Raw genomic sequence first — 18,467 nt, forward strand, 5'->3', positions numbered from 1 at the left:
CCAAGTGATGGAATGAATTTATATTTTGACAGTCATATATTTTTTAATAAGCAGTACAAGTAATCTGTGCAAAAAAATTAAAATATCTATCTGTGATTTTAAAATAACTGTGTATTTAAAGTGTATATAGTTATATTTACACCATAAATATAAACAAACGCTTTTTAAATTTTTGTCTGTCTTTCTATTTTTCTGGGCTAATCTCTGGATCGGTTGAACTGATTGTTACGAGACTTTCACTGAAGGTTAGAAAAGGTTGTAGAACAACATATAGGCTACTTTTTATTGCGAAATTCCTACAAAATCAGGATTTACGCGGGAAAACCTTACCGCGCGCCAGTACGTACCGCCCAGATAGATATGAAATAACCAAAAATTTTTCTGTTAAATACGATAATTTTCTGAGCAAAAATAACTAATATAACAAAATCAGATAAAGGGGGCAACATATATTTGTTATCTCATAATTCAAACGGGATCAAGATTACCCTGTTAAAAAAAATAATGAGTGTCCAGATACAATCTCCCACGCGAACCAAATCGCGGGTACAACTAGTTATCAATAAAGTTTTAAAAAATGTTACAAAATAAATACGGCGCAATTCAATATATTATGTACATAATTAAGTTTTTAATTCTTGAGTAATTTCATAAAATTTCACGAGGCACTTTATATAAATAATTTAAAAGAAAACTGATTTACATTAATTTACCAACGAACATGTCTTTTTACAATTATATTTTAATTTAATTATTTACAGTCTTATTATTACGTAACTTTATATTTATTAAATTAATTAAAAATTACTGTTATTTAATGCACCATCATATTCTTAATTTAAAAAGCTACGAATTATGTTCTATACTAAGTTAACAATTAAAATTTTATTCCTTAGCGTCTGTACATGGAAAGTAAACAAATCTTAACTAATTTATATACTAGTTATAAACACAGCCTCTTTATTCCTAGATAGTATAAAAACCTTTTTAATCTGTAGACGTTAACAAAACTAAAAAAAAAAGTATTAGTGTTAATATGTTCGAATTAAAAAAAAGTTAGATAAAAATTAACTTTTATTCTTAGATATAATTGTTGTAAAGAGCAATAATAACTTTAATTATTTATAAAGATAAAATAATATGAAAATAATTTTTGAGGGCAAAATATTTTCGTTCGCGTCAAGTCTATTTGAGAAGATTTTCTTTTGCTGAGATATAGTCATGGATTAATTTTATTGTTCTGCCTATTAAATAAAATTGTTTCAATTCCCAGAATCGGGTGCTCTAAATTTTGTTGTTTGATAAACTTAGTAGGAAATTACTTACTGTTTATTTTTACATCAACATTTCGACAAAAGTATTTTTTTTAATAATGAAAAATTGTACACATTAAGCATTCTTCCTGTAACAAAATTAAACAATTTTAGTTTTTTTTAATATCTCCAAAAACTAGTATTTTTTTTAATCGGTATATTGTATTGATTTGGTTATAAAGTATCGTGAATAAAGAGAGATGAAAACATTGAAATTTTTTACTTAAACAATTTGCATTAATTTTTTTTCCACAGTTTTTTTATTTGTTATATAATTTATTGAATTGAATTTAAACTCAGATAGTTGAAATTAATAAGTTAAAAAATAAATGGAAATGTCATAAATAAACAATTATTATTATTAGGATAAACACAGTATTTTTTCTTATCTTTCTTAAAATCCGTTTTCAAACTACGGAAGAGTTGTGTATGTTACAATGCATTCAAATTCCAAATTAAAAGGATTTCAATATTCAATTTAACATTAAAACGCTCACATACATACTCGTACATACACGATTAAAATTACAATTTCACTAACATTAATAGGAATTAAACAATTATCAATTATTTAATACAAATCGATTAATAATAAACATTATTTACACAGTCGCTATTACAATAATTAAATTGTGTTTTATTTACAACGTAAATGACTACTACAATATATATTCAGTCTATTTTAATTTTAATTAATTTCAACCGCTAATTAATACAATTACGAAACAATTCAAGCTCTTTTTCTAATTGATTAATTGGAAATGTTTATGAAAATAATTAATAATTACAATACATATACAATGAAATACAAATAAATTTTACTAATTTTTATTTAAAATAAAATTTATTTCTAAATTCAATAAATTAATTTATAATTTATGACTAAGTTTTTAACCTGTTTTAATATTGTATAGTGAGGATTAGATTAAAATATTAACTACAGAACAAATCAAATTCTACTTATTTAAATAACATCGAAAAACTCGTATTGTCTTTAATATTTATTAAAACAATGCTTGAGAACGTCAACTGACTACAGTTTTAACATATTTTATAGAATACACATAGAATACTTCATAAACTTAACCTATTTTAAGCTAATCAGCTATCTTATCGACGTCTCAGCGTAGCTCTCTAAGAGGAATTGTAAAAAGAAATGTAACAGAAGTACCAAGATTGTTGGTATGCAGGTCTCTGTGGCACCCCCTGTGAAAAAAAATTTAAAAATTATTTTTCAATAAATTACATTAAACGAAATATTTTAAGTTATTTTTTCAAGTATGTCCATTGTTTTTTTTTCTAAAAATCAGCAATTTACTACGAAACGATATAAGGCCCGTTGTACAATAAATATGTAGAGGGAAACAAGCAGTTAGCTTAAAACAGTAAAGAATCCGCCTTTAGAGTGACCGCGCAACGTTTCTTGCGAGAAAGAGAAAGATATATTTTTAATATAACAGAACGAACTCCAGTCACATATCTGAGCTGACAGAGACACTTTTTAAATATAGAAACCGGGTTTTAGAGTATACACATGTAAGGCAGTCTAAGAATTATTCTGTGTCAATATCGACTACGGTTCGTTCCACCAATTGGTGTCGGTCAAGTCTTGGTAGTAAAAAAGGTAATTAATAAGTAACAATAAAAGCAACATCGCTATTAATGGCGTTTTAGTTCAATAGTTTTTTAGTAATTATCATTTTTTTTTATGTCACTAGGTCGGCAAACAAGCGTACGGCTCACCTGATGGTAAGCGATTACCGTAGCTTATAGACACCTGCAACACCACAACACCAGAAGTATCGCAAGCGCGTTGCCGACCCAATCCCCAATCCTCCCAGGAGCTCTGGTCACCTTGCTCACCACCAGGAACACAATACTGCTTGTAAACAGTATTATTTTGCTGTGATCTTCCGTAAGGTCGAGGTCTACCCCAGTCGGGCTGCTTCATATTTTGAGCAGGAAATTCCTGCTGTGCCCTACCTCAGTTAATATCACTTTACCTATTCTCTCCAAAACGAGCCTGGACTTTGAACTCAACTGACATTAAAATATCAAATGGCTCAAACACTAGAATATCTATAGCCTACAAAGTGATACATAAGTCAAAGTGTATAGATGACGTCCCATACCCGTAAAGTAAATCTTACAATTGATAGTAAATAAGAATAAAAAGAACCTTGAAGGGACAAATGAAGTAGGTTTATAATTGTTGAATTAAATATTCCAAGAAGTATATATATTTAGTTATTTTATATCTGCCTTGTTATCAGTACCAAGTGACTAATACATTTTAACCTTCTATATGTATATGATGTCAAAAAAACTCCAAATATTGTGAGTTTTAAATAATATTTCTTATAACTTTAAAAGCCTAAGCCGTAAGCACGCAAAATGATAACGGCGCACCATAAATGTTTTTTATTTGGTACTATAAAATGTTTGCTAAATTGTCTTTTTTTATTTAAAAAGAGTCTAATATTTATATTAAACATACACAAAAATACGTATAATAATATAAATAAAGATTTTGTATATAATTTTTCCTAAGTAATACAAAGTTCGAATAGCGTTATACCTGTAAAACTCCTGCCTAAAGCCGAGGCTGGATTCGAACTTCGTTCACGAAGAACTATTGTGTGGCTCGTCGCTTTCCAAACGTCGAAAATAGACGCCTCGCATCTACAACAATTGACAATATTACTTTAAGAGCCACTACAAGGCATCTCTTGCGACGAAAGTATTTCGAAAATACGTTTAAAGAGAAGTAGTTAGGTTTTAGTTCATTTCGTTGTGTTTCTATTGTTTCCTTTTTACATTTTGTGGATGAAATTTTTATCGTCTGTCTGAGTGTTATTAGAGTTCCTTGTCAATTACTGAGAAAAATTCTAAGATTAATTTAAAAAATCTTTACACATTTATGTACATATTTAATTCGCCCTTTTTTTAACATAATAAATAATAGTATAGTAATAATAGTTCAAACCTCGCATGAAGTGAAGTGATAAAAAAAAATATTTATATTATTTTGTTTTCTGTTTGAGAAACTTTGTTTACTAAAATAAATATCGATTATTGTTAATAATCCAATCCAAGATGGAAGAAATAAAAAAGATTTTAGAAAACATGCAACAAGTCATACGACAACAAAAAGCCGAAATGTTAGAAATGAAAGAAGACTTGATAAATACAATCAATAAGAATATTAATGAGAAATTTAAACAATTACAAGAAAAAAATGAAGTTATTGAGGGAAAAATTCAGGAACTGGGTGTCATAACAAATAATTTTGAGAAACATATCAGACGAAAGAACTTGGTCAATGGAAAATGTTTACGCAACACAAATTATTATATAAAAGAGGACTTTACACTGGAGGTCAGAAACAAGCGCAAAGAGTTACGAACCCAACTAAAAATAGAAAGAGACTTGGGTAAAACAGCATTTATTAAATATGATAAACTGATTGTACTGGACAACATTAAAAGCACCTCTCACCAATATACAAATAAGAGAACCCTATCTGAATCTCCAGAATTTTCTACTATCAACCACCAAAGAGGAAAACAAACAAAAAAACAACCACTAAAGAAAAATAAACCTGCCAACAATAAGGATTTATTCATACAAAAATAAAGATTAACTTTCACACCCACAAACAACAACCAAGACCATCGCAACAAAATACAATATAGCCGCCACAGACAAGCCCTCCTCATCTATATCTCCCAGTACGGCCGGTCACCGAGGGAGAGTTTGACCATAACCCTCCAAAGAAATACAGATAAAAACTAGATTGATGTAGCAAAGATGAAAGAATTTTAGCATTTTTTGGAGGAGGCTTTTACCCGAAGGGGGTCCATACATAATTTATATACATAGAGGATAGTTGCTAAATGAAAAAAAAAAAATACTAATGAACGGAATGTAAATTTGTAAAAGGCAATCGCAAAATCTATTTACTAAAAAATATAGTATATATTGAAATTTATTGTAAATTTATATAACTGAGTTGTAATTATTTATAATTGATTTGTAAAAGTAGTGATAGTTGGTATGTTATTGTTATTGCTTTGCTTGTTAGTTGTACTGGTATCAATGGTTGGTAAAAAAATTGCTTTTAATATATATGATTGTATAAAAACAAAAAAAAAAACATAAAAACATGAACTGGTTGAATATATTCATTAATTGTATGAGAAATTGTAAAAACCAAATGTCAGTGACAGTATTAATATTTCTATAATATAACTGGTTGTTAAAGTATATAACTGTTTGGTAATTATTTGTGGTTGATTGGTAAAGTAGTGATGGTTATGGTGAGGATTAATGTGAACAATGTATAATAATAACAATATATTGTTATTATTATTTGCAAATATGAACTGATTGAATGTATTAATTGGTTACATAAGTAATAATGAAAAATCAAATGTGTCATATATGGCTACAATGATTACCTATGATGTTTTGATATTTTTACTAATTCTTCCAGTACCATTATATTTAAATCTTTTTGTAATTAAGATATGTATGGAATAAATAAAGCTTTATTATTATTATTATTATAGTAATAATATAATAGATTAATCATCAGTCAATATTAAGTTTTATCCCTTAGAACATTTAACAATATGTGTATTACGTATGTACACATTCACAACTTATGAACAATTTATTTATAAATAACAAAAAACTAAACTACTAAATTCACTTAAAACAAGATATGAAATAAAAAGGTTTGTCAAATAAATGTTTTTACGTCGCTAGCAACCCTTTTTTAGGAAACTTGGATAAAAACGGTAAAAACAATTTTATAAATATTTTTATTACACCTTATAAGACCGTTATTACGTCACCCCTAAATTGTTAAGGGTTAAGCCAGTGTTGACCAGGTTATTCCAAATATTGCTGTATTTAGATTTTTAAAAATTTATTTTAAGGATTTGATGGGTGAAGAAAAACATATATGACTTTGAGGTAACTTGTTTTACTAGACAAGTTACCTCACAAGTTACCTCAAGATTACTAGCTATATATGTAAAAAGTAGATATTTTATAGTAGTTTCAAACTTTATGACTTATAAAAAATTATTTATTTTAACAATGTAATGTGATGGATTAGTTAGTTTACCAATAAATTCTTAAAAACATTTTATTAAATGGTGTCAAGCTGATTTGATAACTCGTTAAGTAGATGATTTGATGAGAAACAAAAAATATATTGTTTTACTATATTTTAATTATAAAGTAAAAAAAAATACTAACATTAAACTAACTGTTTCTATAAAAGAATTACTTGTATTTTAGATATTTCTTTTGGTGCGTTAGGGAAAAGTTATGAGAGTAAATTTATACGACGCGCGCACACACAGTCACGAAAAAAACGACACCCAGAAGTTAGCTGGTCAACGAAGAAGAAGTTAGCAACGTGAAGTTAGCTAACCAGTGAAGCTTAACTTCTTACGTGCGTACATAAGTATACACAAACTTTTTTTCAAGAAAAGCACTGAAATTAATTATATTTATTGTTTTTTTACGAACGAAGTTACATGAAAACTGTATTTAAATCTAATGCGAAATACGAATTTGTTATGTTACCCTTTTGTAGTTCCCGAGTAAGATATTCAGACGAGTCAAATCTCATTTTCTATTTACAATTCACGGAAAGTACCTTTCACATAATGATGTGCGTGTTATCCAAAAAAGGTGCTAAGGAATAGAGATAGAAAAAGAAAAAAATACATAAAACTTGGGACACAAATACAATTAGGAACCCCTTTTTTACATAAATCGCTTGAATTCGATACTATTACATCAAAGTCAAAGGACAAGAACGGACGATTAATAAAAAAAAACCTTTTGTCTAAACATAAAAATCTTCGAAGTAAGACAAAACGAGTTAGCGTTCATTGAAATCACTTGTCAAAGTAACGAAATAAGTAAAAACAGAGGGAAAAAAGTCCGCCAAGCCACAATGTTACCATAGAAACCTGATAGCGATCGTTATCAGTAGTGGGAAAGTGATAACTTTTAATTCACAAACCTGCAGAGGAGGAGCATGGCAGATTAAGCTCCAATCCTCAATCTATATGAAGAAGTCAAGTCACGTCACAGTATTGTACGTTGTTTGGACGCCAATTGACTAATTGGTGAAGTGCTAAATAAATTGGCTTCTTTTGTTAGGCATGACGTGACCTATGTTTATTAAAGACTAGCGACCCGCCCCGGTTTCGCACGGTTGCAAAAACTATCAATGTTCCTCTACTATAGTATGCATGTATTATACATATAAACCTTCCTCTGCAATCACTCTATTTGTTAAAGAAATCCTTATCAATATCCGCTGCGTAGTTTTAAAGATCTAAGCATACAGACAGCGGGAAGCGACTTTGTTTCATAGTATGTAATAATAAGACATCTAGACTACACAAATATTACATCTAAGCTAAGATCATTTATACCAAGTTAGACTTTTTTTTGTTTTAATAAACAGCCGATGACTATAACAGAAGTGTAAGTAACAAATTTTCTTAAATCTGATAATTAATAAACAAAAACACATAATATAATATAATCTTGAACATATTTTGAAATAATACTGAGAAATGAAAAAAATATTTCAAATATTTATCTAATCTGCAATGTGTTATTTCAATACGATTTACGACTCTAGTCTACCCGACCTACATATTTTTACGCCCTAAATCTTGAATGTATAGAGAACGATGCGCTAAGTCGTAACGATTTTTTTATGTATGAAGACTACGTATTCTTTGGATACCTTTATATTATCAAGTATCATGTAAACTGTCTCGAGTTTTGTTTGTGTGTGTGAAAGTAACAGAATTGTATTTCCTTTTTATTGTTTCTTTCGTATATTTTTGTTGTATCTATCGTATATTTTTTTATCAGTTGAAAAAATATAAAAGATTAGTCGATTAATTGGTTTAATGGCTCTCAATTGTGCCAATGAAGCACGGTTGATTATATATAACTCTAGGACAGACACATGATTTATTTACAACTTAGTTTTATTGATTTCAAAATATTAACACAAAAATGTACAGTAAGGACTAAACATCGACATTAAAAATATAAAAGATATTTTTAAACAATTTATAACACAGACATATAGTTACATACCTTAGTAACAGACAACTGTGTGTCTGTGTGTGTAAAAAGATATATCTTGTTTATATACCTATAGATTCTGAAAATATGCCAGTGCTTTCAAAGTTTTTTAGTTGTGTGAAATTAAAATTGTCTTATATCTAGTAATGAGGATTTTATCTACAATAAGAAAACATTTATACCGTATCATAAGAGTAGGTACAGGAGATAAGACGGCTGCTTCTAATTCTAAAGTGGACAGGCTGGAAGCGTAACCGTTGCTGAAGTTCAGTACGTGATTTGCTGTAAAGCTGGGAACCTGTAACAATGTTCACTATTGTTAAGATATTCTATGTGCGGCTTACGAACTAACTCTGTAATGACATTATCATTGTTGGCGTAAAAGTAATCTTAGCCTTGTACGATATAACTGTGTATTTTACGTGACTTTTTTAATTTCTACTAGAAGTTTATATTCACACACTGTATACTAAAGATATATAGCTTTTTTATTAATTAAATTTATTAATTTAATATATAATTTAATGTATGTTATGATGAAAGGAAGAATGATTTTTTTTATGTCACTAGGTCGGCAAACAAGCGTACGGCTCACCTGATAGTAAGCGATTACCGTAGCTTATAGACGCCTGCAACACCAGAAGCATCGCAAGCGCGTTGCCGACCCATATATGCCGACCCACATGATTATATATTTTAACAATTATAAGCAAATAATAAACAAATATAACAAATAAAAAGCAAAGAAATACTGCGATTCGACTTTAGTTGGTGCATATATTACTTCATTATCTATTTTAGTGTTATATGTAAGCAAAATATTATACACATCTATATATAAATTTCGTGTAACGATGTATGTGGGCGATAAATTCCGAAACTACTGAACCATTTTTTATCAAATTTTATAAGCATCTGTAATTTGGTCCAACTTGGGAGATAGGGTAGTTTTTGTCTCAATTGGACCCTATAGGTGGCGCTGCTATTGGTATGTAACTCCGAAACTACTGAACCAATTTTTATCAAATTTTATAAGCATCTGTAATTTGGTCCAACTTGGGAGATAGGGTTTAGTTTTTATCTCAATTAAATCCAGTAGGTGACACTGCTATCAATATGGAAGTAATCAAATTCGGTAGTTCATTCATTCATTCATTCAGATTAATGGCTTCCACCAGTGCCAAATTAGCACAGATTGTTTCGTCAATGTCACGTAGAATGGAAAAGACACGAAGGAGATTAATCGGTGTGGCAAATTTGGTAGTGTAACAAACCACATTAACATAGGGTTGACAGTCTTAAGTAGCGCACTCTTCACTAGATGGCGCTGACCTCCGTTAATATTTTCCGGGCAGGACAACGTCTGCCGGGTCCGCTAATATATGTATACGAGTATAGCAAGAATGATTTTGATTTTTCTTTAATATTTGTTTTATCGAAACATATATGTTAGTTTTTATAAAAATAAAATATAAATACACCTAGCGCCACCTAGTGTTCAGTATCACATGTATTGCTTAGTTATTATCTGTCAATAAAGTTAGTTCGTTCCGAGTCAGTTAACTAGCACGTTGTTTTATTTTTCATCAGGTTATGGGCCCAGATTTATGCCTTCTAAGGGTTTTAGCTAATTATCGCGAAAGTTTAAAAGTTATCAAGTTGTTGTTGTGATAATAATTCGCAGTAGGATAATTAGATTAGCTAGCTTAGGCGCTCAGTATTTTTTCGATTGCACGCGGTAAGCTAAAAATGGCGGCTAATTACATTGTTAATGTACCGAAGTTAAGAGGCAGAGAAAACTACAGTGAATGGGTGTTTGCAGCGGAAAGCTTCTTGATCCTGGAAGGGATGATGAAATGCATCAAACCAGAGGAAGATGTAAGATTGTTTGCCGAGGAGGATGCAAAAACAAAAGCGAAGCTCATTCTCACGATTGACTCTTCATTGTATGTACATATAAGAAATGTTTCTACTATTAAGGAATTATGGGAGAAGCTAAGGACCTTATTTGATGATTCCGGATTTGCCAGAAGAATAAACTTACTACGAAATTTAATTTCTATAAGACTCGAAAATTGTGGTTCCATGATTACATATGTGACACAAATTATAGAAACAGGGCAAAAGTTGTGTAATACAGGATTCGATTTAAACGACGAATGGATTGGTTCATTGTTGTTGGCAGGGCTACCTGAAAAATATGATAATGGCCATCGAACATTCGGGTATTCAGATAACAACCGACGCCATTAAAAGTAAGTTACTCGATATGGAAACCGGAAACGGAACGAACGGAACAAACTATGAATCGAATGGCGCTTTGGCCAGTGGTTATAGAGGATGGCAGCACTCATCGACGGCCAGGAAGTCTATGGTTAGCAAAACTAACAATCATGGCGGCCAACATGGAACGACGTTGTCAACAAAGGCGAAGAAGGAAATTAAATGCTATCGATGCAAAAAACCAGGTCATTATAAGTCTCAGTGTACGGCTGAAACGTCGAATAATAAAAGAAATGAAAATAAACAAATAAATGTGTTCAGTGCAGTGTTTCTAAGCGGAAACTTTAACAACCAGGATTGGTATGTCGATTCTGGAGCCAGCGTGCACTTGACGCCTAATAAACAATGGCTCACGAATATTTCTTGCGAAAAAGAAGGTCAGACTATTGTAATAGCAGACAAATCAAAAGTGCCGATTGCGTGTTCCGGCGATGTAAAAATTTCTACCATGGTTAATGATTGCAGTTTTGATGTGGACATAAAAGATGTGTTTTGCGTACCGAAATTAACAACAAACTTACTATCAGTTAGCCAATTAATTCACAAAGGAAATAAAGTTCTATTTACTAAAAACGCTTGTGAAATATATAATCAGGAAGGTACACTGGTTGCTTACGCATTATTAAATAATGGAGTTTACAAGTTACAGCTTCAAGAAATTATGTCTGCAGCAGCGATCATATCTGGTGAGCTCTGGCATCGCAGGCTAGGACATGTAAACAGTGAATGTCTGAATAAAATGCAAAATGCAGTTGATGGATTAACTTTGAAAGAGAAAGTTGACATTACTAAGACTACCTGTACCGTATGCTGTCAAGGTAAACAAACTAGATTACCTTTTACTCATATCAGCAAGAGAAGTACTGAGGTGTTAAATATTATTCACACAGACATCTGTGGTCCTATGGAGAGCGAGTCCATTGGAGGTTCTAAGTATTTTATTTTATTTGTCGACGATTTTAGCAGAATGACGGCTATCTATTTTCTCAAAAACAAGAATGATGCCTTGAAAAGCTTCAAAGAATACAAAGTTTTAGTTGAGAACCAGACAAATAAAAAGATAAAAATTGTTAGAAGCGACAATGGAAGAGAATTCTGCAATACCGAGTTTAATTATTATTTAAAGAAAATGGGAATCGTGCATCAAAAGACATGTCCATACACCCCTGAACAGAATGGACTATGTGAACGTATGAACAGAACCATAATTGAAAAAGCAAGGTGTATGCTTTTTGATGCACAGTTAAGTAAGACGTTCTGGGCTGAAGCTACAAATACGGCAGTATATTTATACAATCGCACAGGCTTGTCCATATTACAAGGAAAAACACCTTATGAACTGTGGTATAGTGTCAAGCCTGATATAAGTCATCTGAGGGTTTTTGGCAGCATGGTAATGATACATATAGCTAAAGAAAAAAGACAAAAGTGGGATAAAAAAGCCCAAAAAGGTATTCTAGTGGGATATGCTGATGAGAGCAAAGGCTATAGAGTGTATGATCCAGTTAAAAATGTAATAACAACTAGTCGAGATGTAATAGTTGTCGAAAAAGAAAACACTACCATAGCTGTAATGGAAAAAGAAAAACTAAATGAAACTATTAAAAATATAGACCAGCCACCTTCAGTGGGGGATGATACTTTCACATTCCATGAAAAGTCTACAAATGACTCTGATTCTGAGTATGCACCCAGCGAGTATGAAGATGAAGAAAAAGGTTTGCAGGAAACTATAACAACTACAAAGGAATTTAGAAACAGAAGACAACCTGATAGATATGGTTTCAGTAGCCAACAAAATGTCTGTCTTCCAGAAGCTGGAGATTTAACATTGCAGGAGGCGTTGACCGGACATGAAAAAGAGTATTGGCAAAAAGCATTAAAAGAAGAACTTCAATGTTTTGAAGAAAATCAAGCTTGGGAGTTGGTTGATGCTCCGAATAGTGGTTGTGTGGTTCAATGTAAATGGGTTCTAAAGAAAAAGTGTGATGTGGATGGTAAAGTTTTATATCGTGCACGTTTAGTGGCAAAAGGTTTTACTCAAAGACATGGTGTGGACTACAATGAAACATTTTCTCCAGTGGTTAGATATTCCACCTTGAGATTATTGTTTGCCTTAACTGTAAAATTAGATTTTAAAACGACACACTTAGATGTAAAAACAGCCTTTTTAAATGGACATCTTGAAGAAGATATTTTTATGCAAAAACCAGATTGTTTTGGTGATTTAAATGATGGTAAAGTCTTAAAATTAAAAAAGGCAATTTATGGATTAAAGCAATCTTCAAGAATGTGGTATAAAAGGGTTGATGACTGTTTGTGTAACATTGGTTATAAAAAATCTAAATATGAACCTTGTTTATTTATTAAGAGAAATGAGAAGTGTGTAACTGTAATTGCTTTGTATGTTGATGATTTCTTTATATTTTCCAATGATTGTAATGAAGTAATAAACTTAAAAGGGTCTTTAGGAAACAATTTCAAAATTAAAGACTTAGGTACTATAAGACAGTGTTTGGGTATGCGAGTTGTGTGCGATAAAAATTCTGTAACATTAGATCAAGAGGATTATATAGATCAGTTGTTAGTTAAATTTAATATGTTGGATTGTCATACGTCAAATACACCAATGGAATGTAAACTGAATCTCAGTATGGATAGCAAATGTGATGTTAGCATACCGTATCAATGCCTGATAGGTAGTTTAATGTATTTATCTGTTTTAACTCGCCCTGATATATCATATTCAGTTAGCTACATGAGCCAATTTAATAACTGTTTTACTAAAGAACATTGGCGACATGCAAAAAGAATTTTAAGATATGTAAAAAAGACAAAACATTATGCTTTAAAATATGACTCCAAACTTAATTCTGAAATAATTGGTTATGTTGATGCCGATTGGGGCAGTGATGTTATTAGTAGGAGGTCATATACAGGTTATGTGTTTAAATTATCAGGTGCTGCTATATCTTGGGAAAGCCGTAAACAAAAGGTTGTTGCACTCTCTAGTACAGAGGCAGAGTATATAGGGATCTCAGAATGTTGTAAGGAGGCTATTTATTTACAAAAATTGCAATGTGAAATTACAGACAGTTTATATACTATTATTCTGTACAACGATAACCAAAGTGCACAAAAATTGTTATTTAATCCCGTTTTTCATAACAAATCTAAGCATATAGATATAAGATTTCATTTTTGTAAAGAGATTATTGCTGAAAAGTTGGTAAATGTTCAGTACATGTGTACAGCTGATATGCCAGCTGATTTGCTTACAAAAAGTTTAAGTTCAATTAAGCATAAAGTTTTTGTGAATGCTGTTGGCTTAGTTGAAAGATAAGTTACTTGTATTATTTTTATAAAGTGGGGGTGTTAGTTTTTATAAAAATAAAATATAAATACACCTAGCGCCACCTAGTGTTCAGTATCACATGTATTGCTTAGTTATTATCTGTCAATAAAGTTAGTTCGTTCCGAGTCAGTTAACTAGCACGTTGTTTTATTTTTCATCAATATATATAATTTAAAACAAAGTTGTTTATAGATAAAGCCTTTAAAAACTTATGGCTCCAGAGGGACCACATTTAAAGGCAAGGAGTGACAGGGAGTTAAGGATTGATAAAAATTTAATGTTGACTTAATTCAGTTCTATCACATACTGTAGCAAAAAATCTATGCCTCTTTATGATACCATCGATTTTTAGTTTTAATTGCAATGTATCAACTTTACGAATGCATAAACTGTAAGTTATGTCGTTAATGGCGAGGCTATTTTAGGGACTCAGTAAGGGTTTAGGTAGTTTACATTTTTAAATAATGAAACAACTTTTTCGGATTTAATCGCGGTTTATTAGAATTTTTATGTGCTCAACGTTTCGGATACTTTAAAGCAACTATGTTTCGTGACCATATATACACCAGTAACCGAAACGTCGGGCATGTAAAAAAAACTGAAAAAATTCACATTTAATCTAAATCACATACTATTATTACCAGTATTATTATTACGTATTGTTATTACCAATAATATATTAATAATACAAATGAATACTAATAATAATAATATTCAAGAAATTACAATTAATAATTAATCTAGAGATAGTACAAGAACTGTACTTACACACACGTAAATAAAAGAAAAAATAAAATATATCAATATGAAGAAGCTATGATGAAATTTGTTACTTAATCATACAAGAAAAATACTATTTAATCTTAAACAAAGTTTAGTAAGTTTGAACAAAGTTAGAGCTTTGTGTTATGAAAGTTTACCAAAAATATCTAAGTTTGTTTGACTAGCGAGGGTAAACTGGTGAACTAATTTGATTCAGTTTCTTGAAATTTCATCTTAGTATTTTTATTAAATTCCTTTTGCGGTATATTGGAGAAATTTTGAAATTTATGATTATAGTTTTGATTTCTGTGATTTTTATGATAATTATTTCATTCGGTTATGCTGTTACCTGTTTTAAACAAAATTTATATTTGAATTTATCTAAATTTATAAGGGTTTCTGAAACATTTAAGATAAACAAAACTTAATTAATTCGGTGTAATTTGAATTTAAGTTAATTATACATTTGCGTAAAAACAACAGTCATTGTTGTTTTTATTCCTCTACTACTTTAAACTTGAACTTTATCTAACATAGTGACATACAGGACAGATATCGAAACCGGAAAGAAATTTTTGTACAAATACAAATATCCTTCCCGAGCGGGAGTCGAACCCACAATCCGTCGGTGTTTTAGGCGACTACTCGCACCACTACACCAGAGGGGGTTGTTCATAAAATGAATCTGCAATTAAGAAACGAACTACGTTACGTAATTTTGAGTTTACTTTTATAAGGAACTTCCTTTTCTATTACAAATCGATTTTATAGCTCGTGCTTTAGACATTTATTCCTTCCAAAATATTATTCACATTTTCAATTCAGTTGAATTTTTTTGTTCAAAATGAAATAAATGAAATTTCATATATTAAATTGAACGTAAAACAGTTCATCTTTCTGACCACGAGGTACATATCAGAGTTTGACAAATTGCTTTTAGCCGCGGATCGGTTTAATGGGATCCGTTGATCAAATTGACCGTTGCCACGGACCAAAATTATTGGTTATATTGGACAGATTCAACGTGACGTTCTAGATCACCACAATTTATATCTTACGATTTTTTACTATTTTTCGGTTGTAATTCGGTAATTATATTTTACATTTAGTCCATTTACTATCTCGTATAAACACGTAATGTAAGAATATAAAATTAGGTATTAATTACTTAATTGAACAAATTTATTAAAAATATACTTTTTTTTAGAAAATAAGGACCTTATATATTAAATTTAAGCTATGTTTTTTATTTGTAGTAAGTAAATAGTACAAAGTTAAATTATGCGGTGAACTAAAATTAGCCATTAATAAAACATATGGGAGTTGTTTACTTATTTCATGTTTCTATTTTTATTATATCGTAATATTCCTTCCTCATGGCATAAAATGATTTACATTCTAAAGAGTTTGTTCACACCATCAAACTGAATAAAGCTATTTTTGATTTTGATTTGGAAACTAAGCTTTACTAATAGTTTAAAAGCTAGTTCACTCTTAGGTTATTGAATAACTATGTTGGTATATAGCTGGTTAGATTTTAGTATGATTTATCGTAACGAGTTTTAGTTACAACGACACAACACATTCCCTTTGATATTACTAGCATTGACTTTTACGCCTACCGTGCAAACAAAGCCATTGTCATTTCAGGGCAATGCAGCTTTCGAATGTTAAAAAACAAGTTTTTTAGTTCATCCAATATAAATAAACAAACAAATATTTACTTTTACAAATAAAAAATGTGTGTGTCATTTCCGACGCACGACTGGCGTTACTCCTTCAGATCGATTTCGATTGTCTAAATAGCCACAAAAAAGGCTTACCAGTCTAAGAAAAATAATAATACTGTATCAAATGGTAAATATTGAAATTAAATAACGCCATCTATCGGAAACCTATAGATTCCGATAGATGGCGCACAAAAACGTATCGCGGTCATTCGTTTAGTAGATTTTACTCCTCATATTAACTTGGGGAGGCTTATGTGCAGCAGTGGACTGCAATAGGCTGAACTGACTGACTGACTAACTGATATTTTTTTGCCTTACATGAAAATTGATTATTAAGGAGTAAACTCCAAAAAATTATGTTTGTGTGACAGAAAACATTGTGTGACTAAGCTGAACTCTGACACAAGTTTTTTTATAACAGTCATGTTTGCTGTTAGGTAAAGCTATTGTTTTTTTTATGTCACTAGTTCGGCAAACAAGCGTACGGCTCACCCGATGGTAAGCGATTACCGAAGCTTATATACGCCTGCAACACCAGAAGCATCGCAAGCGCGTTGCCGACCCAATCCCCAATCCCCCCAGGAGCTCTGGTCACCTTACTCACCAACAGGAACACAATACTGCTTGAAAACAGTATTATTTTGCTGTGATCTTCTGTAAGGTCGAGGTACTACCCCAGTCGGGCTGCTCCATATTTTGAGCAGGAAATTCCTGCTGTGCCCTACCTCAGTTAAAAAGTTTAAGTTTATTTGTATATATCACGCGCGTCCAAGCCTTTTTTTTCTTGCCTTATTATATTATGCACAAGGACGTCTCATGTTTTAGGATAAGTTACATATTTGGTGGCACAATAGTATTATATTGTGATAAGAAGTAGATTTTTAAAATCATATAAGTGGATTTTAATAGTTTGGGAACAAAGTCTTTATGATTAAAAAATGCAATTAAATAGTATATTGGGTGGCACCTAATAATGTTAATACTACCACATATTAATATAACTAAACCTTTTATGTTTTGCAGATTATTTTATCTTTAATTCCTAACACATTTTAATATTTTAGTGTAATGCTCAATATGTTATATTCTGATAGCTATACATACTTGTAGTATAACTATACTCACCATTTGTTCATTGACGTACCACGTAATGTTGGCAGCTGGTAGCGAAGGTGGTGAAGTGCAATTCGCCCGAATGTGGTCACCACCTATGTACGTCATCCTATCTGACGTGACATTAGGATTCAGCAGTGGTGGTTCTGTAAAAAAAACTCGTGTTAACATGTACTAGCTGACACCATTTGTGTAACTGCTTAATATAATAATACAGCTGTTTCACGTGACTTTGTATAGAGTTGAATGTTTTTGAACATGACATTTAACATCTTCTTATGACATTTTATGACCTTTTTTTTTTAAATTTTGACTATTTAATATTAATGTTATTGGAAATTTTATTAATAAATAATTTTTGTATCATTCTTTTTGCGCTTATAAGGAAGACGTATTGCTAAACAAATGAATGAATTATATTTGTTAATCTTTTGATATAACTATGTATTATTAATTCGTATTTTTTTTTTAAATCACATATGTTTTTAATCTAACTGATTTTTTTTTCTTTTTGATAGTTAATTCAATTTGTATTCTGTTAATTTAAAATGTCGACTTTTTAAATGACACGTCTGTTTATTATTGTTGGTGGAAACTTTATTGATAAATGTGTTTTGTAAGGAATTTAATTGTATGTGATGTTTATATTGTTTCCCAAAAACATAAAATAAATAAATAAAATAAAATAAATAAATAAATAATCCTTTGCCTACATAAAGATACTCAAATTTTTCTTAAAATTGTATGTTTTCCACTAGCTAAAGTGATTTTTTTAGT

At 30.6% G+C, this 18,467-nt stretch overlaps 1 protein-coding gene across 1 annotated transcript in view; it reads right to left on the reverse strand.

Moving 5' to 3' along the window:
• Positions 1 to 2,301: 2,301 nt before the first annotated feature.
• The window catches only part of LOC123664713, a 28,104-nt gene continuing 11,938 nt past the window's right edge, over positions 2,302 to 18,467 (reverse strand). Inside the window, exons 3-6 of the mRNA XM_045599213.1 lie at positions 17,703 to 17,836; positions 8,630 to 8,745; positions 3,892 to 3,995; positions 2,302 to 2,519 (exon numbers count right to left, since the gene is read on the reverse strand). Of these exons, the coding sequence (XP_045455169.1) occupies positions 2,419 to 2,519; positions 3,892 to 3,995; positions 8,630 to 8,745; positions 17,703 to 17,836 (455 nt within the window). The 3' untranslated portion in view covers positions 2,302 to 2,418. The remainder of the gene's footprint in view (positions 2,520 to 3,891; positions 3,996 to 8,629; positions 8,746 to 17,702; positions 17,837 to 18,467) is intronic.

This window comes from Melitaea cinxia, chromosome 22, assembly GCF_905220565.1.
Source record: "Melitaea cinxia chromosome 22, ilMelCinx1.1, whole genome shotgun sequence".
Lineage (NCBI taxonomy): Eukaryota > Metazoa > Arthropoda > Insecta > Lepidoptera > Nymphalidae > Melitaea > Melitaea cinxia.